Source organism: Dromiciops gliroides, chromosome 3 (genome assembly GCF_019393635.1).
Source record: "Dromiciops gliroides isolate mDroGli1 chromosome 3, mDroGli1.pri, whole genome shotgun sequence".
Taxonomy (NCBI): Eukaryota; Metazoa; Chordata; class Mammalia; order Microbiotheria; family Microbiotheriidae; genus Dromiciops; species Dromiciops gliroides.
Genome location: NC_057863.1, coordinates 385,834,868 through 385,861,775, shown reverse-complemented (window position 1 = coordinate 385,861,775; position 26,908 = coordinate 385,834,868). Strand labels below are relative to the sequence as shown.

Genomic DNA, 26,908 nt, shown 5'->3' with positions numbered 1-26,908 from the left:
GCAATATAGGTAGACACCTTCTCTGCAGCTATAGTTTTAGAGAGTTATTTAAAGCACCAAGAATCAGTCAGTCAGCTAGTCACCTGACTATTATTAAGCACCTACTATGTACCAAACATTATACTAAATGCTGAGTATATAAAGAAAGTAAAAGGATAGTTCTTAGCCTCCAGAAGTTCACAAACTATTAGGGGAAATGATGTGCAAATGAATATGTACAAACAAGCTATATATAAGATAAATTTTAAAAAATAATCAGCAGAGGGAAGGCACTAGAATTAAGAGGGATTGGGAAAGGCTTCTTGTAGGGGACAGGATTTTACCTGGGACTTGAAGGAAGCCAGGGAAGCCAGGAGGCCTCTGGGAGGGTAAATGATATACCCATGGTCATACGAACAATATGTAGCAGAAGAAAAACTCAAATCTCTTTCTCTCTCCATGAAGTCTTTCTCCCCACTGGGAACTGTTTCCTCCTCCCTCTCCCTCCTTAGTCAAAGTAAAAAAAGAGATGCACTAGATGACACCTTAAAATCCCTTCTATTGCTAGGGCTATAAAAAAGGGAAAGCTTCAAAGTTTATGTGAACTTCTCAATGAATCAGTGGACAGCATCTGAAGTAATTGATTAAGCCATTTGCACTATACAAAAGAAATAATCCCTTGAAGGGGTAACAATCTAAGTCTCACATAATAGTGTGGATAAACACATAAGGGTTTCCTAACTAGTGGATTAGAATTCACACATCAAGCTCCAAGCCTGGCTATCACCAGGTCTCCCCTCTCCTAAATTCACCAGTGTAGTAATTCAATACCCCCTTCCATAATTGATTTAAATGTAGTTACAAAGTTTAGCTATGTTAGTGTTAAATATTAAGCCTATAATTAGTTTTTTAATGAAAAAATCCAACTTTGTTAGTGAGTTCCCTGTGCATCAGCATTTTCCTCCTGAGAAAATCACCCTTTTTCCTCACTGGAGCTCCATTCATCAGATTTCTACTCTTGTGTACTCGCTGGTTTGACTTCTACAGAATGATAGGCCATGATGCTCCTCCTATTCTTTCTCTGAACCCTTTGAAATAACTCCAAAAATCTAGGATGTTTCACTGTACTTCAGACTATGCCAGACTTTCCTCTTCTCTATCACAAATTCTAAGACAAAATTGGCTACTTCCCTCCAAGGTTCCCATTATTTCCAAACCAGCAAACAGGATCCAAGATGGTAGAAAAAATTAAGAATAGAAATGAGTGTGATGAAAGAAAATCATGAAAAAAAAGTCAACAGCTTGGTAAAGGAAGCACAAAAAAGGGAAAAGATGTACAAAAATTCACTACAGAGAACTCCTTAAAAAGTAGAAATAGTCCAACTTGAAAAGGAAGTAAAAAGTTCACTGAAGAAAAGAATTGCTTAAAAATTAGAATTGGGCAAATGAAACATCAAGAAACAACAAAATCAATAAGAATGAAAAAATAGAAGAAAATGTGAAATATCTCATTGGAAAAACATCTGTCCTGGAAAATAGATCAGGAGAGATCATTTAAGAATTAGTAGACTACCTGAAAGCCATGATAAAAAAAGAGCCTAGACATGATATTTCAAGAAATTATTAAGGAAAACTGTCCTTATATCCTAGAACTAGAGAGTAAACTAGAAATTGAAAGAATTCATCTACCACTACCTGAAAGATATCCCAAAATGAAAACTCCCAGGAATATTACACCCAAATTCCAGAGCTCCTAGATCAAGGAGAAAATACTGTAAGCAACCAGAAAGAAACAATTTGCATATCTGGACCCATAGTTAGGATAACACAAGATTTATCAATTTCTACATTAAAGGATCAGAAGTCTTGGTATGATATTCCGGAGGGCAAAAAGCTAGAATTACAAGAAATAATCACCTACCCAGAAAAACTGCATATAATCCATCAGGGGAAAAAATGGCTATTCAATAAAATAGAGCAATTTCAAGCATTCCTTGTGAAAAGACCAGAGCAAAACAGAAATTTTGATTTTTAAATATAAGACTCAAGAGAAGCATAAAAAGGTGAACAGGAAAGAGAAATCACAAGGTATTAAATAAGGTTAAACTGTTTACGTTCTTACATGGAAAGGTGATAATTGTTACTCCTAAGAAATGTCATTATTAGGACAGTTAAAAGAACTAAACATAGATAGAGGGCACGGGTTTGAGTTGACTATGATGGGATGTTATAAAAAAAAATTAAAGGGTGAGAAAGAGGATGCACAGGGACAAGGGGGAAGGGAGTGGTAGACTGGGGTAAGTTATCTCATATAAAAGAGGCACAGTGGAGGGAAAGATGGCAGGGTTGGGGTGGGGTGAGAAACACCAAACCAGCAAATAGTTCCTCCCTATCATATCCCCAGATAGAATTTCCTATCAATGTTTCCTTTACTTTTGAGGGATAAAATTAGGGCAAGTCAAAAAAATTATTAGCCATTTTTCTTCAGACAGAGCTCCAGTAGATGTTCAGATAACTGAAGTTCTCCAGGAATGCTATGTCATGCCTCAGTGCTGGACTTGTGATTTGTTCTCCTAAACTCATCTGCTTTTGTTTTTGTCCATGGTCTCTGCTGTTTATGCAGATGATAATATTATTACTATTTCTACCTTTGTATACTTTACCCAAATGCTCTTTAAAAACAAAATGGGGGGGGCGCAGCTAGATGGCGCAGTGGATAAAGCACCAGCCCTGGATTCAGGAGTACCTGAGTTCAAATCTGGCCTCAGACACTTAACACTTACTAGCTGTGTGACCCGGGGCAAATCACTTAACCCCAATTGCCTCACCAAAAAAAAAAAAAAAGAAAAGAAAAGAAAAGAAAAGAAAAAGAAAAATGTTATAAAAAAAAACAAAAAATAAAAAACAAAACAAGGGGCAGCTAGGTGGCACAGTGGATAAAGAACCAGCCCTGGATTCAGGAGGATGTGAGTTCAAATCCGGCCTCAGACACTTGACACTTACTAGCTGTGTGACCCTGGGCAAATCACTTAACCCCCATTGCCCCGCAAAAAAAACCAAAACCCAAAAAACAAAAATGATTTGAGATTTGCAAAGTACTTTACATCTCACTTGAACTTCAGAACAACCCTGAGGTTGGTGCTATTTTCTTTCTCATTTTACAGATGAGGAAACTGAGGCAGAGGTTCACAGCTTGTAAGTTTGAGGAAGAAACTGAATTCAGGTCTTCCTGATTCAAAGTCCCACACATGAGCTTTCTGTACCACCTAGATGCCCCTATCTATAACCCTCCTTGGAGTGAGTTTTCTTATTAAGTCAAATCTATCTTAATTTGGTGAGACTCTTTTCTTAGCACTATTATTCTAGTGAGAGGGTGCTATGGTGTAGTTGTTAGCTTAGAGTTAGAAAAACTTGGGCAAAATCCTGCCCGTGATATACACAGAATATTTTAATATGGATAAGTCACTTAGTCTCTCAGTAACACATATCAGGTGCTGATCTGTATTGGTAGAGAGAGTTTTCTCCCTGGGATGATCTTATGCAAATGAAATCACAGAACCAACCATTAACCTCCCCCCCACTCTCCCCCTCACAAAAAATATTATGGTAATACATCATAGCTGCCAATTAGATACCACGGTTTCTGATGAAAATCCAAGTGCTATTCCCTGTGATCGCTTTCCTGTTTTTTTTTTCTTGTCATAATGATAATAACAGCTTTATATAGCACTTTAACATATGCAAAGTGCTTTACAAATATTAATTCATTTTATCCTCACCACAACCCTGAGAGGTAGGTACTATTATTATCATCTCATTCTGTAGATGAGAAAACTGTGGCAGATAAGGGTTAAGTGACTTTCCCAGGATCACATAGTAAGCATCTAAAGCCAGATTTGGGCTCAGAACTTTCTGAGTATGTGGCACAATGTACTGCCTAGCTGCCTAACTATAAGTTGATCACCTTAATATACCAGCCCCCCTCCACTCCCCACACATACTACCTATCTTATTCCCTTTGGAAAACCAATATCCTTCCAAAGCCATATTCCAGAGCCATGGGTTTTATAGCATCAGTCTCTATGATAGCTATGATGTGAAATTTCCCTCCTTGCATAAAGATCTTTAATTTCCCTTGCTTGTAACCCATACACTTTGTGTACAGAAATCTGAGGCCATAAGTTTTGACAGCTGCTTCTTGGAATTAACTTCTAGACCTTTTGTTACTAAAAATATTTGGGACTGATTTAATTTTTATTTTTGACTGATTTCATTTTAATGAACTTCCATTGTATTGGGAAATATCTAGCAAAGGGACCTTTCCAGTTGCCATCCAGACATTTTGTTTTGTGCCATCAAAGAGTAGAGCCTGAAAAAAACATATCCTCCTTTCTCTCTACTATGTTTCACAGCCACGTGGTCCAAGTTACTAAGCTACAAATCTCTTGGGTTTTTTCTTTTTTTTTTTTTCTGAAGCATTTAAAAGAACCTTCAGAACTGTAAAGAACACATCAAAGTGAAAACAAGCTGCCGGCTTCATTTTTGAAAGCTGAAGCATGACTCTATACTCAGCTTCTCTTAATAGCTCAAATACTGCAGGATCGGAAAGCCAAATGAAACAACTTACAGAACATTTCTTGTTAAAAAAAATCTTAGTGCTACTGGGTTTGCATCTGGTAGGAAAAAATAATAATAATGAGAGAGTGTGGCTTTATAAAGCTCTCCTTCCACATGAAAAGACTCCATAAACCACAACACATAATTGCTCTAATTCTATTTGGAGCACACAGTTTTTCAGGCAATTTAGTTGGTGTAGGGAGGCAAAAAACCAACTGTGTTGAGGTTAAGAATGGAAGAAGTCTCAGAAAGTTGAATCAATTAGGGTCTGGTCTAGATTTCTATTGTCACCTGGAATAATTTATTTGTTTGACCTGAAGTCTTTTTAGGGTTTCATGAGGTCATTAGTGGTTATTAGCATATGCTAACACTTTGTATTCTTCCACTGAGAACAGTCCTCTATGGCTTTCTGGTCATGACTTGAGAAGTATCTACATGGTTAGGTCTCACCTAGCTCAAAATAATTCCCTGTTATCTAGGTATTATAATATACTCAGAATAAAGGAACTTATGATTCTCTGTCCCATTATCTATGATTCATCCCTATGTGTTGGACTACACCTGATCTTTGTCTCAGGCTCTCTCTCTCCTCCCTCCCTCCCCCCCACCTTGGTGATCCCATCAGTTCCCATGTGTTTAAGAATCATCTCCATGCAGATCATTCACAGATCTATATATCCACCTAGTCACTTTTCTGAGTGCACACCACCAAACTGCCTATTGGCCATTTTCAATTGCATGTCCCATAGTCATCATAAATCCAGTATGTACAAACAAAACTCATCATTGTTGCTGCCAAACACTCCCCTCTTCCTGTTGAGGATTCCACCATACTTCAGTTCACCCAAGTTCACAAACTCAAAGTTATCCTCAATTCTACTGTTTCCATTAGTCTCTTACATTTAATCAATTGACAAGACTAATCAATCCTAATTCCTCATTATTTCCCACATCTATCCCTTCTCTCTCCTCACATGTCACCCCATCATCCCTGGTCTAGAATACTGCAACAACCTAATGGTTCTTTTTTTATCCTTTGCAACAAACATTTATTTTATTTTTTCCAGTTACATGTAAGGGTAGTTTTCAACATCCATTTTCATAAGATTAACAGTTCCAAATTTTTCTCCCTCCCTCCCTTTCATCCCCCATCCACAAGATATCAACCAGGTTATATATGTACAATCCACAAGTGCTCTTTTTATCAGTTCTTTCTATGGGTGGATAGTATGCTTCATCATTAGTCCCTTGGGATTGTCTTGGATCATTGTATTGCTGAGAGTCATTCACAATTGCTCATCGAACAATTCTGCTGTCACTATGCATAATGTCCTCCCAGTTCTGCTCACTTTACTATATATCAGTTCATACAAGTCTTTCCAGGTTTTTCTGGGATCATACTGTTTGTCATTTCCTATAGCACAATATCACTCCACTACAATCATATACCACAGCTTCTTCAGTCATTCCTCAATTGATGAACATTTCCTTGATTCCCAATTCTTAGCCACCACAAAGAGTTGCTATAAATATTTTTTGTACAATTTTCCCCCTTTTCTCTTTTTCACAATTGCTATTGTTAACTGTTTCCCTCCATCCTATTCCCTTCCCCATGATATTTACTCTATTATCTATCTTCTTTCACCCTATCCCTCTTCAAAAGGGATTTGCTTCTGTCTGTCCCCACCCCCAATCTTCCCTCCCTTCTTTTGCCCCTCTATCTCTATGTTATTCCCTCCTTGAGCCAATTCTGATGAGATTGAGGTGTTTGAGCCAATTCTGGTGAGTGTTAGGCTCATTTACTACCCAGATTAATAGATTACTTCACCCAATTGTGTGTGTGTGTGTGTGTGTGTGTGTTAATCCCTCCTTGAGGCAACTCTGATGAGTTTAAGGTCTTTGAGCCCATTCTGAAGAGTGTAAAATTCATTTACTGCCCTGCTCCTCTCCCATCTCTTCCCCCACTCCATAAGCCCTTTCCTGTTTCTTTCATGTGGGATTTCACCCCATGCTACCTCTGCCCTTCCCCCTCCCCCAGTGCATTCCCCTCACTCCTCAGTTTAACCCTAAAAATGTCATCATGGGGCAGCTGGGTAACACAGTGGACAAAGCATCCACCCTAGACCCAGGGAGATCACAGCCAAAACCTGGCCTCAGACGCAAGACAGTCACCCACTGCATGACCCCAGGTATGTCCCCCAATTCCAATTTTTTATAGTTCTCTTGGGTCTTGTATTTGAAAGTCAAATTTGCCATTCAGTTCAGGTCTTTTCATCACAAATATCTGAATGTCTTCTTTTTCATTAAAGTCCCATTTTTTTTTTCCGCTGAAAGATTATGCTGAGTTTTGCTGGGTAGGTGATTCTTTGTTGTAATCCCATTTCCTTTGCCTTCTGGAATACCATATTCCATGTCCTCTGGACCTTTAATGTAGAAGCTGCTAGATCTTGTGCTATCCTGACTGGGGCTCCACAGTACTTGAATTCTTTCTTTTTGGCAGCTTGTAATATTTTCTCCTTGACCTGAGAGCTCTGGAATTTGGCTATAATATTCCTAGGAGTTTTCCTTTTGGGATCTCTTTCTGGAGGTGATTGGTGAATTCTTTCAATTTCTATTTTAGCTTCTGCTTCTAGAATTTAAGGGCAATTTTCCCTGAGAATATCTTGGAAGATGATGTCTAAGCTCTTTCCTTGATCATGGTTTTCAGGTAGACCAATAATTTTCAAATTATCTCTCCTGGACCTATTTTCTAGGTCAGCAGTTTTTCCAAGAAGATATTTCACATTGCCCTCTATTTTTTTATTCATTTGGATTTGCTTTATTGTGTCTTTGTTTCTCATAAAGTCACTGGCTTCCATTTGTTCAATCCTAATTCTTAGGCAATTATTTTTGTCAGAGAGCTTTTCCATTTGGCTTTTCAAGCTGTTGACTTTTTTCTCATGTCTTTCTTGCATCACCCTCATTTTTCTTTCCATTTTTTCCTCTACCTCTCTAACTTTACCTTCAAAGTCCTTTTTGAGCACCTCTATGGTCTGAGATCAATTCATATTTTTCTTGGAAGCTTTAGATACAGGGGCCCAGATGTTGACATCTTCCTCTGAGGGTGCACCTCAATCTTCCTTGTCACTAAAGAAACTTTCTATGTGACTCACCTTTATTTGTCTGCTTATCTTGCCTTTCTTGTACTTGACTTTTAGCTCCTTAAAGTGGGGCACTGTTTCCAGGCTTCACTATCCCAAGCTTCAGAAGGTCCCAGGTGGTATGATTTAAAGAGGATCAGGTTCTTCACTCGCCTGGCCTGTTCCCTGATCTGTAGATGACCCCAGACCAGCTTACTAATCAACCAGCTTTGTGTGTTGTGGCTCTGATGAGCCTGTGCCCCTCCCCCTCCTGGGCCATTGCAACTCAAGCTTACCTCCTGGTTCCCAGCAGAGGTAAAAAAAACCCAAGTTCTTCCTCAGCACCAGCATAGACCCCTGTAGTCTCCCCCCCTGCCAAGGGCTCAGCCCTCTCACTAGACTGTGAGTTTAGTTCCAGATGACACTGGTGCTGCAGCTGATTCAGAGGCTCTGGGGGGTCTCTTTCTCTGGCGAGGCCTTCCTGGGACTGGATCTGTGTCAGGGTGACTGTGGGGTTGGGCTCCACTCCTGTCTCAGCACAGCAGCTCCCTCCTTCCGACCTTCCAAGCTGTCCTTAGTTTGAAGATGATTTCAACACATTCTCTATGGGTTTTGCTGCTCCAGGAATTGTACAATGGCATTATTTGGATGTTTTTTGGAGTGATTGTGTCATGAGTTTGAGAGCTCACTGCCTTTCCTCCACCATCTTGTCTCCACTCTGGAAGTCCTAATGGTTCTTTTGACTTCAGTCTTTTTTCCTCTCTCCTTCGCAGCTGCCAAATTGATATTCTTAAAGCATAAATCTTAGAGGAACCACATCACTTCCTTTCTCTGGAAGCTCCCATGGCTCCCTTTTTGGCTCTCTGATAAAATACAAACTCCCTGGTTTCACATTTAAGGCGCCTTACAGTCTGATACCTACCTATGTTTGCAAGTTGATTACAAATTCCTCTGCCCCACTTACTCATTTGTAAATGCACCATCTCCACTCTGAGAAGTGGTATCAAAGGTTTGCTCATTCTCTTTCTCTTTGTAGCTCTAAATCTTTCCCCAGAGAGAGAGAGAGAGAACACTTTTGACAAAATCTCAGTGTGAGACCTACCTCTTAGAATCTCTGCTCTGGGGATGTTTCTTCTCTCAACGATATTCCAAATAAGTACAACCTGACCAGAAAATACTATTGGTTTCCGCTGTTTTAAAAAAAAAAGAAAACATTGCAAAGCAAAGAAAGGTTAGTAGAGTTTTCTCATGAAAAAGCTTTAGGAAAAAGGGGATATGGGATTACTGCCTTAGTGTCTGTAGACAAGCAAGTTTTCAGCAATATGGCTTCTTTTTTGGATATACTTCAACTCAATGGGTCCTCTTAAAATCATGCCCCCTTTCTTTGTGATGGTATTCTCTATCCACACTTCTACTCTCACTGCTCCATGTAACTTCTCCTAGCTTCCCATTTTCCAGCTCACACTATGAGATCCTCTTAAGTCTGCTGCTTAGATTCAATGAAATGACTTTTTAAAAAACCCTCACATGTTTCTACATTAGTCATGTCAAAGAAGAATCAGAACAAAAGGGAAAAAACATGAAAAGGAAAAAAACACAACAAAACAAAGTGAAAATAGTATGCCTCAATCTTCATTCAGACTCCATAGTTCTTTTTATGGGTGTGGAGAGCATTTTCCATCAGGAGTCTTTTGGAACTGTCTTGAATCATAGTATTGCTGAGAAGAGCTAAGTCTATCACAATTGATCAAATTAATTGACTTTTAAAAAAAAAATAATGAATTGACTTTTAAAAGTCACCTGGAGTCATGGTCTATCATTCCTCATCCTATTGTTTATGCTTCATTCCTGGTTCACTTAAGGGATTAATTTGCACCTAATAATAGTTCACTAGTCATGGCTACATTTTTAGTTAGTTTAGTGCCTTGTTACCTGGCTCTTATATATCTTTCCCTCCCCCCTCCCCAACACACACACACACACACACACACACACACACACACACAAACACACACACACACACACACACACACTTGTAGAGAGTTATCCTGGAGATGTCAGCAACTAGCAGTAGGAAACAGACTCTGCCCCTGAGTTCACCGGTAGTCCACACAATTATAGTAAAACTGAGGCACCAGCCCACTCATTAGATGTGGGAACAAGAATTGCCCTCCAAGCACATACCTTCTTTCTTTATTGGAACTGGAGTTCCATGCTACCTCTTAGCTGTGGGTCACCCTGTCACATACTAGAAGTGGAACTGCTTCCCCTCCAAGGGAAACATTTCTTACTTTTGTATTTACTTATCTGGGCTTAGATGTTCCCATCTAACAAACTCTAATTTCCTTCAGGGCAAGAAATATTTTTGGTTTTGAATCCCCAGTTCATAATATCTAATAAATGATCTCTATCTTCCCTTTAACATTTGTAGTAAGAAATGAAGGAGAGGAAAAGAGATGGGAAAGGATAAGGTGGAGGCATAAAGAAAGACAGGAGGACAGAAGAGGAAAGAAAGAGAAGGAAGAGGGGGAAAGGGAAGAAGATACAAAGAGAAGATACTATGTGTGGTACCCTTACTATTGCCTCCAGAAAATTAAAATACAAAATATTAGATCCTTCATGGAAACAACCCTGGTCAGGATGTCAAAGGGCCTGGTTTCCAGTCTTGATTCTGCTTCTTGCACCTGTGTGGCTTTGTACAAGTCACTTCATCTCCTCAACCCCTTAGTTCCCTTATTTGTAAGTGATGATGTAGGACTAGATGACCTCTGTGGTGCCTTCCAGCTCTAAAATTCTATGATTCTATTAGATTTTCTAGAAATGTATTCCCTTAAAATAGAAGAGGGGAAAGGAAGACAGATTTGGGGCAATCAAACAAGCATTATTAAGTGCCAAGTGCTATAAGAGATGTTGTAAGGCTAAAAAGCACAAAATTTAGTAATACATTTATATGCAAGGAAAGAGAGAGGGAGGAATTGAAGACCATGTCAAAGTATAACTATTGGGCAGATGGAAAAGAGCAAAGATTATCATGGAGTTTTGTCTCAGATTAATACTAAAGACCTCAATTAAACAAATATTAAGCAACTATTATGTACAGGACTCTAATTATATAGTATAATGCAGAAAGGGGCCCTATTTAAGTTGATATTACAAACAGGATTCTTCCTTCTAATAAGCTATTAGCTTCTGTTTGGTAACACACATATACACATACATTCATATATGTTTATATGTACATGCAGACACACACATATGTAACAGATGTTTAAGAATTTAATGGAATTCTGGAATTTGTGGTTCAGATGGATGAAAATTCCCGGAGAGTATTTTGGACTCTTTATTTCTTTGAGCAAGAAGGAGGACTTGGAGCCATGCCCAGGAATTTTGAAAAAAGGACATACATACCATCTGTGAGGAAGGATCTTGAAGATGGTATCCCCAGCCCCACCAAGGACTTAAGGAGGTGAGATGAAAAGCATTAATGTCTAAGGGGTAATAGATACCAGAATAATTGGTGGCACCACAGAAAAGAAGGGAAAGGTGGAGGTTCAATGGGCTTCAGGAGGCATCTCAGAAGAAAGAACTTTGATTAAGGCTGTTGGCTATAACCTATTTCTAAAAGACTAAGGGAAGTTAAAGAAAAAGTCTACTTTCTCCAAACTTCCTCTTCTTGGCCCTGTCCATTGTGAGAAAATAATGGGTTTTGGGGGGTCCCAGAGTCCCCCACTTGAGGGACCCTTGCCTGAACTTTTTTAAGGCCAGTCCAAAGTCAGTAGGATTGCAAAATAAATATAGATTGACCTTCCTGACTACCTAAAGGAAGTTAACTAACCTAGTCCACCTCTCAAGTCATGTCAATTGATGGACTGGCTAATTAGCTTGGATCAATGTGCAGTGACCCACCTCTACCTGAGAGAGGATAAAAACCCTTGGGGTGAGGTGGGTCACTCTCTTCTCTCCCCTACTCTTCTTGCTGTGCCTTTTCCCATCCTAGGATTTTACACTGGGCCTGGGATGCTGAAGGAGGCAGCCATGCAGTCCCCACTTTCTCTTCTATCTAGGTATGTAGGGGTTCTGAATTATACTTCTCAGCAATGTGCTCTCTCTTTATTGGCATTTAATATGCTTTAATAAATGCTTAATGCCCAAAACTCGTACAGTAGCCTTTAATTTATAAGTAGCAATATATTAGAAACCCCAGCTAATTTCCCTAAAACCTAGAACAGAGATAGGTACCCTCATATATTTTCAAACGACATACCATTAAGAGACATTATAATGTATCTTGCTTATTTTTACCTTAAACATTTCTCCAATACAGTGGCTGGGGGTTAGCTGGAGATACCCAAACATTTAAACGAGGGCATAGTATTGTATTTCTCTGAATATTAGGAATTTTCCTTACTGGGGACTCTGAGCTATTGTGACTATCCTACTAACCTCTTTTATAAACTCCATAAAACAGCAGAGGGGATCATGTGGACCCAAGGACCATCATGTTGTCCATAGGCTAAAAAGTGAGCTAATTGTTGTAATGGAATGTGGCTGATTGAATCTCCAGCCCCCAAGGAAGGGAGACAGAGTAGAGACAGGCAAGGTCTGAGTGAGAAGGTCTGGGAGAGATTGTGTTCTCTCTTCCCTTCTTAAAAGGGGAGAAGATGAAAGGATTGAGCAACTTCCACAATGCTCTCCATGAAGTTCAGTGTCAAAAGTAAGTAACCAAAGACGAAATAGGTATACATGTGCACATACAGACACAGGTTGGCTATCTCTCCATAACAGTACAATGAGAAAAGAAGTGAAAAATTCAGTTAATTTTAGTTTTATGTGCATGAAGCCAAAGAACTGAGTTTGGTTGTTTTGTCAAGACTACCACTGCAGAGCCCTTCCCCTGGCCCTACCTAAAACGGTTGGTTGTTATATAGACATTTAAAAAATGCTTATGGAGGGAATTATTTGGATGATTTAAGCAAGACATCCAAATCCTGTAACCTGAATAAAAAGTGAAATTTTTAAATTTTAATTTATTTTTTTGCAGGGCAATGAGGGTTAAATGACTTGCCCAGGGTTACACAGCTAGTAAGTGTCAAATGTCTGAGGCTGGATTTGAACTCAGGTCCTCCTGAATCCAGGGCCAGTGCTTTATCCACTGTACCACCTAGCTGCCCCAAAAGTGCATTTTAGACCTGAATTTCCTTCTTTCTAATTTGTTTCATTTGTTTCAAACTTTCTTTGAAAGATATGGGCTGTTAGTGAAAGATTTAAAAATCTTCCCTACAAGCTAGCATCTATGACTAGAAAAAAAGATCAAAGGAAAAGTAGGAGAGAGTTCCCTGAGGAATAGTCCAGTGGCTCCCCAAGGAGCCTAATTTTCAATCATTTGTAGTGTCTGGAGCTCACCAAAAACCAGGAAGGCAACTTATAGGAAAGGGAGTCATGAAATGCAATTCCCCCTCCTTTCCCCCTCACCCTCTTTTGCCTCCCCTCTTCCTCCCAAGGTTATGTTTCCCCTCTTCCTGCCCCCCCGACCCCCGCAATGAAATGGTGATAACAAAATGTCTTTAGATTCCTTCCCCAGAGTCAGGAAAGCTGGAAGTCAGTATTTCTGTCCTGATCTTGTAGACCAGAGTTTCCCTTTTTGTCTCTGTGATGTCCTGGATGGATGATATTCCTCCCTCATCAAGCTGTTGGAGCTTCCATCTCTGCTCCCCTGAATCTCTGAGGACTAGAGGCAGCTGAGTACAAGGGGAAGAGAGGGAGGTTTGCTGTCAGAAGAGCTGTCTTTGAATCCCAGCTGGCCAACTACTAACTGTTTGACTTTAAGCAAATCGCTCCAACTTTCTGGGCTTGTTTCCTTGTCTATGAAATTAATGGATAGGGCTAGATGCTCTCTAAGGTCTCTTTCAGCTCTAAATCTATGCATCTAAAGTAATTTCAGTGGTGTCTGTCTTTTAAAAAAACAAATAAAATTGTTTTTATTGACTCATTTGTTTTCCCTCTAAATAATAAATCACTATATTATGGGAAGCATTTTTGTAGTAAGCCCTTAAAACAATTGTAATACCATAGATTTGTCTTTTAAGGAATGACATCCTACTTTCTTTTAGGAATATTTTCCAAATTTAACTCAATGATAATTACTACTGCCCCACTTTCTCCCTTCCCTCTCTCCAAATTCCTCCATTAGAATCAAGCTAGAATGAAGCTCTAGATAAGTAGGACACATTTCCTTCCTGTCTTCCCCCTTGCCTTATGTCAGAGTTGACACAACCTTACAGAAATGACTGAATATTAGAGACTTAAGATTTGAAAGAAAACCTCAAAGGAGATGATAATCTCAGACTTTCCTAGAGATTTGCTTATCTATCTATTGTGGACCTAAGGATCATCATATTGTTGTGAAGCTAAAAAGTGAACATTGCCTATCTATTCTATTATGAATATTGGTGACTACTTAAATCAGTAAAGACATTCCAGACTCAGTTATGGTAATACCCAGAACACATAAGAAGTGCGGGAAGGCACTCAGGCGAACATACTGCTGCCCTTGATATCAAAATAGCAGGCTGCCTCAGAGTGGTTTGAAATCAGCAAAGGCAAAGTAGAACAGCTGGCTAGTACCACAGAAGATTTGCTTCTAGAACTGTTGTTTGTCCTTCATTTTCAAAGAAGACCAATCACATCACAAGGGTGATCTCTTTCTTGAGTAGCTTGTGAATTGTATTTACATGAGGCAGAGTTACACAAAGTCAACAGCCTAACTTCCAGAGTCATTGAAGTCAAGTGATAAGACAAAAGTCAAGACAACTGATGATGACCCAGGGTGTAGCGGATGACCTTGGCATCTTCAATGTGAGACCAAGCTCTAAACACTCCACAATGCCTGTTTTTAGCTGTCTTCATGGCAGGTCAAACAATTTGTTCTATCAGTCCATTCTGTGAGGGGGGAAAGTCTTCACGTGCTTGGGGTAAATATCCCCTTAACTTACCTATAGGTTTGAGCCCTGTCAATTACCCTCAACCTGGTTTAGCTCTTCTCTGAAACAGTTTACCGGGGTGTGGCTGTTGCATATGCTACAGCTCCTTGGAGCCACAGGTGAGAGTTGGGTGAAGGTGGACGCCAAAGGTGAATGAGCATCCTTGAAAAGGGCTCACTAAGCCCTCACACCAGAGGTTCTAGTCTTCCCTAATCATCCCATATACCCCAGAACTACAAGCTATTCCCACGTTACCTGAAAATAGAGACAGGATCAGAGGACCTCCATAGTACAGCACAGTGGAACCACTTTGATCTTCAGCTTCCTCATTTGAAAAGTGAAAACAATCATATCTATCTTCATTCCTTGCCTCAGAGTAATGAAATTAAATGAGATAATGTGAAAGTGCTATCTTTTGAAACTGCAGAGTGACACACAAACACCATGGGACAGATCTAAGAATGGAAGGAATCTTTGAGGCAGATGAGAAAAATGAGGCAAAGAGACTGGACTTGGGGCAGCTAGGTGGTGCAGTGGATAGAGCACTGGCCCTGGAGTCAGGAGGACCTGAGTTCAAATCCAGCCTCAGACACTTGAAACTTACTAGCTGTGTGACCCTGGGCAAGTCACTTAAGCCCAAGTACCTCACCAAAAAAAAAAAAAAAAAAAAAGAGACTGGACTCCCATCCTAGTACCCTATCCAGCGGGCCATGCTACCACTGTTATGGACAGTGAGGAGACTGAGGCCTAGAGAGTCCAAGTCACTTGTCTAAAATCATATAGGTAAATTACATTTGTAACTATAGATGTTGGATTTGTGTTTTTGTTTAGTCAGTCATATCTGAATCTTCATGACTCCATTTGGGATTTTTTGGGCAGAGATACTGGAGAGGTTTGCCATTTCCTTCTCCAGCTCATTTTTAAAGAGGAAACTGAAGCAAATAGGGTTAAGTGACTTGCCTAGAGTCACAATGTTAAGTCTGAGGTTGCATTTGAACTTGGGCTCTCCTGAGTTCTAGGGCCACCACTCTACCATTTTATCTCTTAGCTGTCTATATTGGATAATGTTGCTTATTTGTTAAAAAAAAAAAAGTTTTTGTTTTGTGTAACAGCTCACATGTCTATAGCCTCTGAAAGTTTATAAAACTCTTTGACACGTTTTCTCATTTGATCCTCATTAAGAAGTCTATGAGTTGGGCAAGCATATGTTGGCGGTCCATTTTACAGATGAGGAAACTGAGGCTCAGAGAAATTAAGTGACTTGCTCAAGGTCACCCAGCTACTAAGTGGCAGAGCCAGAGGTCAAACCCAGGTCTGCTGAACTACACCACGCTACTTCTAAGGGCCTTTTCTCAGAAGCCTTTGAGATAGTTGGGCTCACAGAAGGTCATACAATCTGAATTGGGCTTAGAACTTGAGTATTTCTATTCCTAATTTAGTATGCTTTCCATTATAGTGTTGGTTCAGTATACAACCACAGCACTTGCAAGTGGGGAAATGCCAAATTGTCCTATGGGGTATATTTCTCAGGTTCTTGGGATAAGTTAGGGTGGAGAGAATGAAGGAGAGAAAGTAATTCAGGCATTTCTTCACATAAATTAGATATTCTCTGAATATTTAATCTGAAAAATTACCTGAGAGATTATCTGGTCCAAGTCCACTTTTACAATTAAGAAAAATAAGGTCCAGAGAGTTCCAGTGACTTGTTGAATTTCAAATGGGTAAGAGTGGAACTGGGGACTAGACTGCTCTCTCTTTCGGACCACATTGCTACTTTGGATTTGGTTTTGTCTTGGCCGAGGTCCAGTTAAAAAAAAAAAACAAATTTTAGTCTCTGAAAATCAGTTTTCTCTGTGCAGGTTCACCAACATTACTCTTCTGACTACTAGGCTGGAATCCAGAATGAGTCTTCTCAGATCAGAAATAAAAATCTATACAAATCCTTAGCAAGTCTCTACTGAGGGTTTACTTCTCAGCATTTTCTTTGGGTGATGGATGGGAGCTTTGCTTCTTAAACTATCTCCCTGGCAAGCTAGATCTGCCCCAAGCAATACCAAAGGACTTTTCAAAAAGTATGATTAATTCTGAATAAGGCACCCCTCCGAACATTTACCAATTATACTATTAGGTGTCCCCTATGGTCCACATCCTCTGCAACTGAATAAAATATTGAAGCATTTACATTACACTGGAGTTCTTCTGCCCTGCCTCTCTTTCTACCCATAGGCTAAGGCATTAATATGCTGGCCCTTCAACTCCTAAATAAAAACTTTTAAACCAATTCTTCTCCTCTCCTTATAAGAGTCTTCCGCTAGCATGTTTCACCACTGTGTTGAGAATCCTCTTCATTGGCCTATATTTTTGTTTTGTTTTGTTGCTGTTGTTTTTTGTGGGGCAATGAGGGTTAAGTGACTTGCCCAGGATCACATAGCTAGTAAGTGTCAAGTGTTTGACACTGGATTTGAACTCAGGTCCTCCTGACTCTAGGGCCCGTGCTTTATCCACTGTGCCACCTAGTTGCCCCCTATTGGCCTACATTATTTTAAACCCAGGTTGGGGCTTGATTATCAATAAGAAACCTTGAGTTTCTCCAAGAGGACTGCTTTGATTTTTGGCCATGGTTAAAAGGGGGATACCCCTCAAAGCTGAGAGAAAGGGGAGTATAGATGGGTTCTGAACACCATGCCTTGGTGCTTCTGGTTTCAGGGAAGAAAGAACTGTCCCACCTGGAGGCAAAAGTGCCTAACCCAGGGCACCTGTACTTCACCTGCCCAATAGGGATAGATGGTTTAAAGGAAAAGAGTAGCTGAGAAAGGACTAAAAGTAGATCTAAAAAGTGAGGCCAGTTTCAGAATTTGGAGATGCACAAAGTGGAGAGAGAAAATGAGGGGAATGTGAAAAATAAGCAACCACACATCTAAGACTCCCAATACAACCAGGCCTCCCACCAAACAGCTACAATCATTCCAGTCTAGAAATAGCTTAAGCCTTCCTCCATCACCTCTGTATCAGCCCAGGTGTGCAGGCTGGTGTTTCACCATCCTGTACAGGGCAGTGTGCAAATCTCTTCTAGTTCCCTCTTCCCCCGCCCCACTCCTGTTTCTCCTACTTCCCAAAAGCTAATTGTTTTTCCACCCTGCATGTTCCAACTGTCCCTGGTGACTCGAGCGTCTTTTTCCTTTTCTTTACCTGTACTGTCTCAGGTAGGGGCAAGACTGCAACTCGACGTCTCCCGATGCGGAATTTGGCTGCCTTGTAAATCTTCCAGTAGACAAAAAGCACTACTCCGAGGGGGACGTAGAAGGCGCCACAGGTGGAGAAAACTGCGTAGGAGGGCTCCTGGCTCACCTGGCAGCGCTGGAGCTCAGCACTATACACTTCACCCCAACCGAATAGCAAAGGAGCAAAGGCGATGAGAGCAGACAGGGCCCAGGTGAGGACAATCATGAGGTTGGAGGCACGGCTGCGGGTGCGCAAGGTGTACTGGATATGGCGGGTAATGGTCCAGTAGCGGTCCAGGGCGATGGCAGCCACGTTCCAGATGCTGGCCGTGCAGCAGAGGACGTCGAAAGAAATCCAGACGTGGCACAGGGCGCGCCCTAGGCGCCATCGCTTCCCTGTAGATACCTCACTAACCAGGCTAAGGGGCATGACCAGCGCCGCCACAAGCACATCGGATACCGCAGTCGAAGCCACTAGATTGTGGGGGACACGGTGAAAGGCGCGCACCCTTAGGATGGTGGCCAAGACCAGCAGGTTCCAGAGGAAGGTGGCCACGATGAGGAGAACTAACAGCGTCAAGATTAACACGGTGAAGATGGAGAAAGGGGGCTCTTTGCTTTGCAGGATGCCCGCACTCTCCCCTACGTCTCCCTGATCCCCGGCGGCTCCGAGCGCACTGGGGCTACTGTTGTAACCCTCAGGCCCCGATGTGAAGGTGAGGGCTGAAGGGGTGGATGCGTTGTCGCTCTCCATCGTGCGCTCCTCGCCTTCCTCTGCTTCCCAGACTCTGGGCACCCAAACTCAAGCTTCCAATTTCACAGGCACGAAGCCTACGGGGCGAGTAGGATGGTGGGAATGGGCAAGAGGAGTATGCGGGGGAAGAGGAAAACGAGAAAGGTACAAACCTCCCAACCTCCTGAGCTGGAGCAGCTCTATTGAGACTGCTCGCCCACACTGTGCTGAAGAATGGAGCTGTTCGCTCGTGGCTAAACTCGACCCCGGAGATTGTGGCGGGGGAAGAGACAGAGAGAACGGCTGATTCGGGTCTGAGTCGTCTTTACAAGCCTTCTCTCCATCCCTGAGACAGTCGGGCTGCAGGAGAGATGAGAGGCTGCTGGAGCACAGCGAGCATGGATGGGCGCCTTCCCTCTGCCTAGGGGTTATAGGGCGACTGGGAGGGGGGGGAAATCTGGCGCATCAACCAATGGGAGTCCAGCACACTCCCCTTCCTCAGCTTGTTTCCTAGCGTTAGTCCCTCTCTGTTTGGTACGATCTGTTCTGTTTAGAAAAGGAGGTGCTACCAATGGCTAATTCTGAACCCGCCACCTTTGCTGGATCCTCTAAATGGGTCGTGACTTTTGGCTGTATATCTGGAAGTTGGTGGAACAGGTACTCTTTATTTATTGTCCCGCCCCGGCTCTTTTTTAAGAGACCCAGCTGACTGACGCTTTTCGCCTCGGCATGAAGTGGGAGAATGAAGGGAGTTTTAGATTTGAAATGAAAAGCCCTGATTACTCCCTCCACTCCCCTCCCTCCCCCGACCCCGGCACCCTTGCTCTATAAAACGGAAAATTAGATGGAATAAGTTGGGCTTGCCTGAGAAATCTGATAGTTCACATTACCCTCTCCCCTCCTCCCCACTCCTACCCGAAAGCAGAAATTCATTGCGCTCTTTCCAGGCCCAAAGAAGAGAGTAGTCTGCCCCTCCGACATGATCTTACTTTTACTATGTATACATCTTGTGTGTCCATAGTCATTTGCACATCTGGAATGTGAGGTTCTTAAGTGAGAGGACTGGGTGGGTGTTTGTTTGTTTGGTTTTGCCCTTTAAAAAAAATTCCCAGAGCATAAAGTGCTTACTTAATAAATACTTGTTGACTTGACTGTTGAGTGAAATGCACCATACCTGTTCCTCACCTCATCCCCAGCCCCATTTCTAACTTATAACATTCAGGTCTAAAATTTGAGAGGGAGAAATGGTAGGATTTGTGTTTTAGATCCAAAAGGGGGGCGTTAGAGGTCATTGACTCCAATCCTTCTTATTTTACAAGCGAGGAATTTGAGAGCCAGAGAGTTTAAGTGACTTGCCTAAAGTCTCACTGATAGGTAAGGGACAGAGGCAGGATTCAAACCTGGCTCTTCTGATTTCAAATCCAGCATACTTTCCACTGATCCATGCTGCAAATACAGTGTTCTTTGACATCTCATCCAGCTGGCTCATTTTTCCCCAGAAATTATTATTATTTATTATTTTATGTTTCCCAATTATATGCAAAACGTTTAACATTTGTTTTTAAATTTTGAGTTCCAAATTCTCTCCCTTCCCTCCTTTCCCACAATGAGAAGGCAAGCAATGTTATATAGGTTATAAATGTGTAGTCACGCAAAACATATATTAGTCCTGTTGTAAAAGAAAATGTGGCCAAAAAAACCCCAAGAAAAATAAAGTTTAAAAAGTAGGCTTTAATCTGTATTCAGACTCCATCAGTTCTTTCTCTGAGATGGATAGCATGTTTCATCATATGGCCTTCAGAGTCATCTTGGATCATTGTATTGCTGAGAAAAGCTAAGCCATTCACAGTAGATCATCTTACAACATTGCTGTTACTGTGTACAATGTTCTCCTGTGCCTACTCATTTCACTTTGCATCAGTTCATGTAAGGCTTTCCAGGTTTTTCTGAGTATCCTGCTCATCATTTCTTATAGCACAATAGTATTCCATCATAATCTTATACCACAATTTTTTCAGCCATTCCCCAATGGAGGGACATATTCTCAATTTCCAATTCTTTGCCACCAAAAATAGGTGCTATAAATATTTTGCACATAAAGACCCTTTTTCTTTTTTATCTCTTTTGGAAAGACATAGTAGTTGTATTGCTGGGTCAAAGGACATTCACAGTTTTATAGCCCTTTGGGAGTAGTTCCAAATTGTTCTACATAATGGTTGAATCAATTCACAATTCCACTAGTGTCTCAATTTTCCCACATCCCCTCCAACATTTGTCATTTCCCTTTTTGGTCCTATTAGCCAATCTTATAGGTGTGAAGTAGTATCTCAGAATTATTTTAATTTGCATTTCTCCAATCAATAGTAATTTAGAGCATTTTTTTCATATAGCTACAGATCCCACAGCTCATTTTAAGATGTGGAAACAGATATGGAGAGTTCAAGACTTACTCAAGGTCACACCGATAGTATCCACATTGGAACTAGAACCCAGGTGTTTGAATTCCAAGTCCAATGAAGAATCAATATTGATTAACTCAGATGTTAAAAGCAAAACAGCTCTGAAGAGCTGTCTGAAGAGACAGAATTTGAACTCAGCTCTTTTGACTCCAACACCAGTGCTCCTTCCACTATATCATGCTTAGTTGATAACTCATAGGTAATTATTTGAAATACATAGAGAGCAACTGTCCCATCTAGGACCACACAACTAGTAAGTGATGGGAGCAGGTTTTGAAACCAGGTCTTCCTGATTCCAAGTTCAACACCATATCCATTAAGGCATCTCCTTCACAGGAGATGAAAAAAGCAAAAATATTAAACTCGAGTGTATCATTATTATTTGTTGTTGATGTTTGTCCTTCATTTTTTAAGAGGACGAATGACACTGTAGGGTGATATCTTGACTTGTGCGTGAATTTCATTTAAGTGAGGTAGAGCTGCACAAAGTTGTCAGTCTTACTCTCTCTTCCAGAGTCATCGAAGTTCAGTGGCAAGAGAAAAGTCAGGACCACTGGTGATGTTTCAGGATACTTTGTCATCTTCGAGGTGTGACCAAACTCTTGAGTATACTATTTTCTTTCTTGAAATGTTAGGGAAGGGAGGAGAAATAACTATTTTTATATTGCCTACTATGTATAAGGTACTATGGCTAAGTGCTTTATCAGTTTTATTATATTAACCATCGTTATGATGGATAACTCAACACACATTATTCAGCCCTTAGTAGGTGCCAGGTATTGTGCACTGGGCTATACTATACAAGTGAAACAAACACAGGAAAACACAACATAACCTCAACTTGTGAATGTGAAACTCAATTACTTAAATCACTCCAAATTTCATTCTGAATTTTGCTATAAATGCAGATGTAGGGGCAGCTAGGTGGCACAGTGGATAGAGCCCTGGCCCTGGATTTGGGAGGACCTGAATTCAAATCCAGCCTCAGACACAACACTGACTAGCTGTATGATCCTGGGCAAGTCGCTTAACTGTCATTGCCCTGCCCCCCCCCCAAATGCAGATATAGTTGATTTCACATAGCTATAAACAATCTGTATCTTTGGGAGAATCTAATCCAACCCATGAAGGGCCTGAAGATACTTGAAGGGATTTCTCATAAGGGTTTGAGTACAATAAAGGGAGATTTATCATTCTCTTCCCGTGTAGTCAAATCCTAAAACTCTTGAGGGAAGTGGTCCTCACCACCTAACTACAGAGACCAATCCCAACTTTAAGGAAAGAGTTTATGATTTCACAGGAGGAAGTTTTACTAAAAGAAGAAAAAAAAAAAACCAATCCATAAATGATCAACCTTTGTTCTCAAACAGGTATGTAAATAAATCTGTAGCATGTCTTAGTCCCCCTTGTCTCCTGTCTCCTTTCTCTTTTTTCTTCTTTCCCTCTTTCTCTTTTCTCTCTTCTGTCTCTCCCCTTTACTTTCTATCAGTCCCTCCCATAACCATTAGTATCTTAGGGTAGATTCATTTTATCATCTCAGTTACCCAAATGGCAACCAATTTTATTTGTGTATGGTATTTGTGCTGGCCATGTTCAATGCCCTCAAATTAAAGTATTTATGATAAAAAAGACATGAGGTTTCTAAGGAGACTATTACTAAATAGACTAAGGACTTTGTCCTTATTCATATGATAAACCATAATCAATGTAGTTTTTGATATCTCCTATGCCAACCTTTGCATCAAAGTCAATGAGTACCATGGCATATACTAACTTGGTGTAAAGGAGCTTATCAAGTTCTCTGTATAGTTTCTGTACTTTGTCTTTTTTGACAGATACTGGCATATAAACTGTAATTACATTTGTGGTGGTCTTTTTGGTGCTGCTCATCATGAACACTGCAACATGAGATAATCAAATGGCTCTTAAGACAGTTTCTTTCTTTTTGAATATTAAAAGGTTTTTATTTGTAACTGGAAAAAAATTATTGAAATAAAAAAAAATGTGGGACAGCTAGGTGGCACAGTGGATAAAGCACTGGCCTTGGATTCAGGAGGACCTGAGTTCAAATCCGGCCTCAGACACTTGACACTTGACACTCTGTGACCCTAGGCAAGTCACTTAACCCTCATTGCCTTGCCAGAAAGAAAGAAAGAAAGAAAGAAAGAAAGAAAGAAAGAAAGAAAGAAAGAAAGAAAGAAAGAAAGAAAGAAAGAAAGAAAGGAAGAAAGAAAGAAAGGAAGAAAGAAAGAAAGGAAGAAAGAAAGAAAGAAAGAAAGAGGAAGAAATAAAGAAAGAAAAAATGTAAAGAACAACTTTGACTCTGCAGTCATAATCCACAGAACACCCATACCTCCCTCCTACCCCCACTAAGGTGAAGTCCTATCTATGACAGTGAGTGAAGAAAGAGGCTTGAGAATAGGTATTACCCAAACTACTTCACAAACATGGCTCCTATAAACACCTACAGGCACTAGCACATACTATGGGGATCAGACCTTGGACATTCTACCTGCCCATGTCCCATGCTGGAAGGAGAGAGCAAAGACAGGGGAGGTAGTGGTGGTGGCTTCTTCCCACAGGATTATTTCAAATGGACCAACTGGTTACTGAAGTTGGGTTCTCTCCCTCTAAGAGGAGGTGAGTTTGGTGATAGAAGGTGGAACCCCACCATCCAGGAAAGACACTGGACCTGAGCTAGGGTTTTCCCCTGTCAGCTGATCATTTCTTCTCCAAGGCCCTAAGGAGGGATTTTGGCAGCTGAGTTGTTCCACCCTGGGATTGCGAGCAGCCACTCAGTGGCCTCAGAAATATGTCTCATTGTCCCCACATTTCCAAAGACAGTTTCTTAATGCCTTGGCCACACAAGAATTGGTTTTGCCAACTTTTGTTTGTTTCTCCAGGGAGAACGTGTGAATAAGTTGCAATTATTATCTTCTCTTTAAATTTAGGATGCAGGGGCAGCTAGGTGGCACAGTGGATAAAGCACCGGCCTTGGATTCGGGATGACCTGGTTTCAAATCCGGCTGCAGACACTTGACACTTAATAGCTCTGTGACCCTGGGCAAGTCACTTAACCCCCTTTGCCCTGCAAAACCCAAAACAAAACAAAAAATAAACTTGGGATGCATCCAGACTTCCCTATTTCTGTTTTATTAATAGAGGTTTTTATTGGTATTTTCATTCTTACATGGCCACAGTATTCCATGCATTTCCCTCTCTCCTCCTCTCCCCAAGAGTCAACCAAGATGACAAATAATATTTTGAAAGAGAGAGAGAGAGAAAGCATAATTGTTCAATACATTGAAGAAGTCAGAAAGCATGTACAATGTCTAATACCTGTGGACCTCTCACCTCCACAAAGGGGTAGTTTGGCAGTGTCTTCTCATTTCTCCTCATTAAGTCTCACTGGATCTTTTTCATTTTATTAGTTACTTTTGATTTTTGTTTGTGTTGTGTTATTGTCCTATCCATTTACTTTGTTGTAGTTACTTTGTCTTTTGTTTTCTTGGCTCTGTTTACTTCACTCTGCATTATTAGTTCATATAGATGGTATGGTTCACTGTAGTCATTACACATATCATTTCTAACAGCATAGTACTATTACATCACATTCAAGTACCACAGTTTGTTGAGCTATTTCCCAATTGATGGACATTTGCTTTGCTTCCAGATTCTTAGCTGTCACAAGAAATTCTGCTGTAAATATTTTGGAGTATATGGGGCTTTTTCTTATTAATGGATTCCTTGGGGTATAAGCCTTGTAACAGAGTCTCTGGTTCAAAGGGTATGGACATTTTAATCACTTTATTTGTACAATTCCAGATTATTTTCCAAAATGGTTGTACCACATCACAGTTCCACAATGTATTAATATGCCTATCTTCCCACAACCTCTCCAGTGTTGACTGTTGCCATTTTTTGATCATTTGATGCCAATTTGCAGGATGTGAGGTGAACCCTGAAAGCTGTTTTGATTTGCATTTCTCTTGTTACTAGTGATCTGGAGCATTTTTTCATGTGTTTATGGATACTTTGAAGTTCTTTTGAAATTCATTTACAGCCTTTAAACATTTATCTATGTTGCAGGGAAAAGCTATTAGTTACACACTAATTAACTGCTTAATTTATTCATTAATTTGTTATTTCTATATCTTGGATACTAAGCCATTATGAGAAAAATGTGATACAATGATTCTGCCCCCCCCCCACTGCCATTCAACCACTTCCCTTCCTAGATGCATTCATGTTGTCTGGGCAGAAGCTTTTCAGTTTTAAGTAATCAAAGTTATCTATTTTATCTTTTGTAATTGCCTCTATCTCTTTGGTTAAGAATACAACTCTTACCTATAGATGTGCAAGGTATAGGATCTGTTTTTCTTCTAACTTTTTAATAGTATGATCTTTAATATGGAGTTAATTATGGTGTGAGGTATAAGGTGTTGGTCTAAGCCTAATTTCTTCCAGACTCCTCTCCAATTTTCCCAGAAGTTTTTATCACATAGGAAGATCCCTATTTCTGCTGAGAGCACCACCATCCTTCCAGTCACTGTTTATAACATCAGTCAGTTGTGTTCTTATACCATCCCTTGTGTCTGCCTCATTCTCTCTTCCCACACAGCCACTACACTACTCCATATCTTTCATCACCTTTCATCATCACTATTGCAATAGTCTTCTAACTGGTGTCTCTGACTCTATCCTCTCATCCTTCTAATTGATTCTCCACATAGTTGCCTACATCAGAGCTGTCCAACATCCTGTCCTACCTATAGCCCTCCATACTTCCGAATATTACTCAAACCAGATTAAAATATATTTGGAAAATATTTAACAAAATAGAAATACAATCAAACTTAGATAATGTTAAGATTTGGTTTTCTAGGGGTAGCTAGGTGGTGCAGTGGATAAAGCACCAGCCCTAGATTCAGGAGGACCAGAGTTCATATCCGGACTCAGACAACAGATATTCTTATGTACATTTTAGTGGCCTCTGTTTTGAATTGAGTTTGACATCCCTGGCCTACATAATAACTTAGTGTTATAGTGAGAGTACTCTCTATTGCTCCCCAGTGTTAATTCTCTCCATAACTGAATTTGTTCTTTCCCTTCTCACATATTTTGGGAAAGAGTATGACTCAGGAGAAAGAGTACTGGCTAGAGAACAAAGGACCTGGGTTCTAATCCCGGTTTTGCTACTTATATCCATGGGCTTTCTTCCCATCGGGGCTTTAGTAAATCCATCTACCAGAATTTATTAGGGTCCTACTGTGTGCTAGGCACTATGCTATGTGTGTAGGAAGGCAAAACACATTTCCTGCTGTCAAGGAGCTCACAGTCTAATGTGTGAGAAAACATACAAACAAGAATGTACAAATGATCTAATTGTGTCATCTGTAAAATGAAGAGATTGTATTTAGGTAATCTTAGGTGCTGGCCTACTTCTAAATCTATGCTCAGAGAGCACTTTTTGTTCTCTCCTGCAACCCATTAATCTCTTGCCTCTTATTACATTTATCTGTGCATGGGTTGGATTTTGTGTTCTTACCCCCAGTAGAATATAAGGTCTTTAAAGACAGATACTGTCTGGGGGCAGCTAGGTGGCGCAGTGGATAAAGCACCAGCCTTGGATTCAGAAGAACCTGAGTTCAAATCTGGCCTTAGACACATGACACTTACTAGCTGTGTGACCTTGAGCAAGTCACTTAACACTCACTGTCCCACCAAAAAAAAAAAAAAAAGACAGAAACTGTCATGGGTTTTTGTTTTGTTTTGTTTTGTTTTTTTGTATCCTCAGCCC

At 40.5% G+C, this 26,908-nt stretch overlaps 1 protein-coding gene across 1 annotated transcript in view; it reads right to left on the bottom strand.

Annotated features, from left to right (window-relative positions):
• LOC122749621 (5-hydroxytryptamine receptor 5B-like) overlaps positions 1 to 19,622 on the bottom strand; it is a 30,585-nt gene extending 10,963 nt beyond the window's left edge. The window contains exon 1 of the mRNA XM_043996069.1: positions 17,885 to 19,622. Coding sequence (XP_043852004.1) covers positions 17,885 to 18,670 — 786 coding nt within the window. The 5' untranslated portion in view covers positions 18,671 to 19,622. The remainder of the gene's footprint in view (positions 1 to 17,884) is intronic.
• Between the last annotated feature and the right edge of the window lie 7,286 nt (positions 19,623 to 26,908).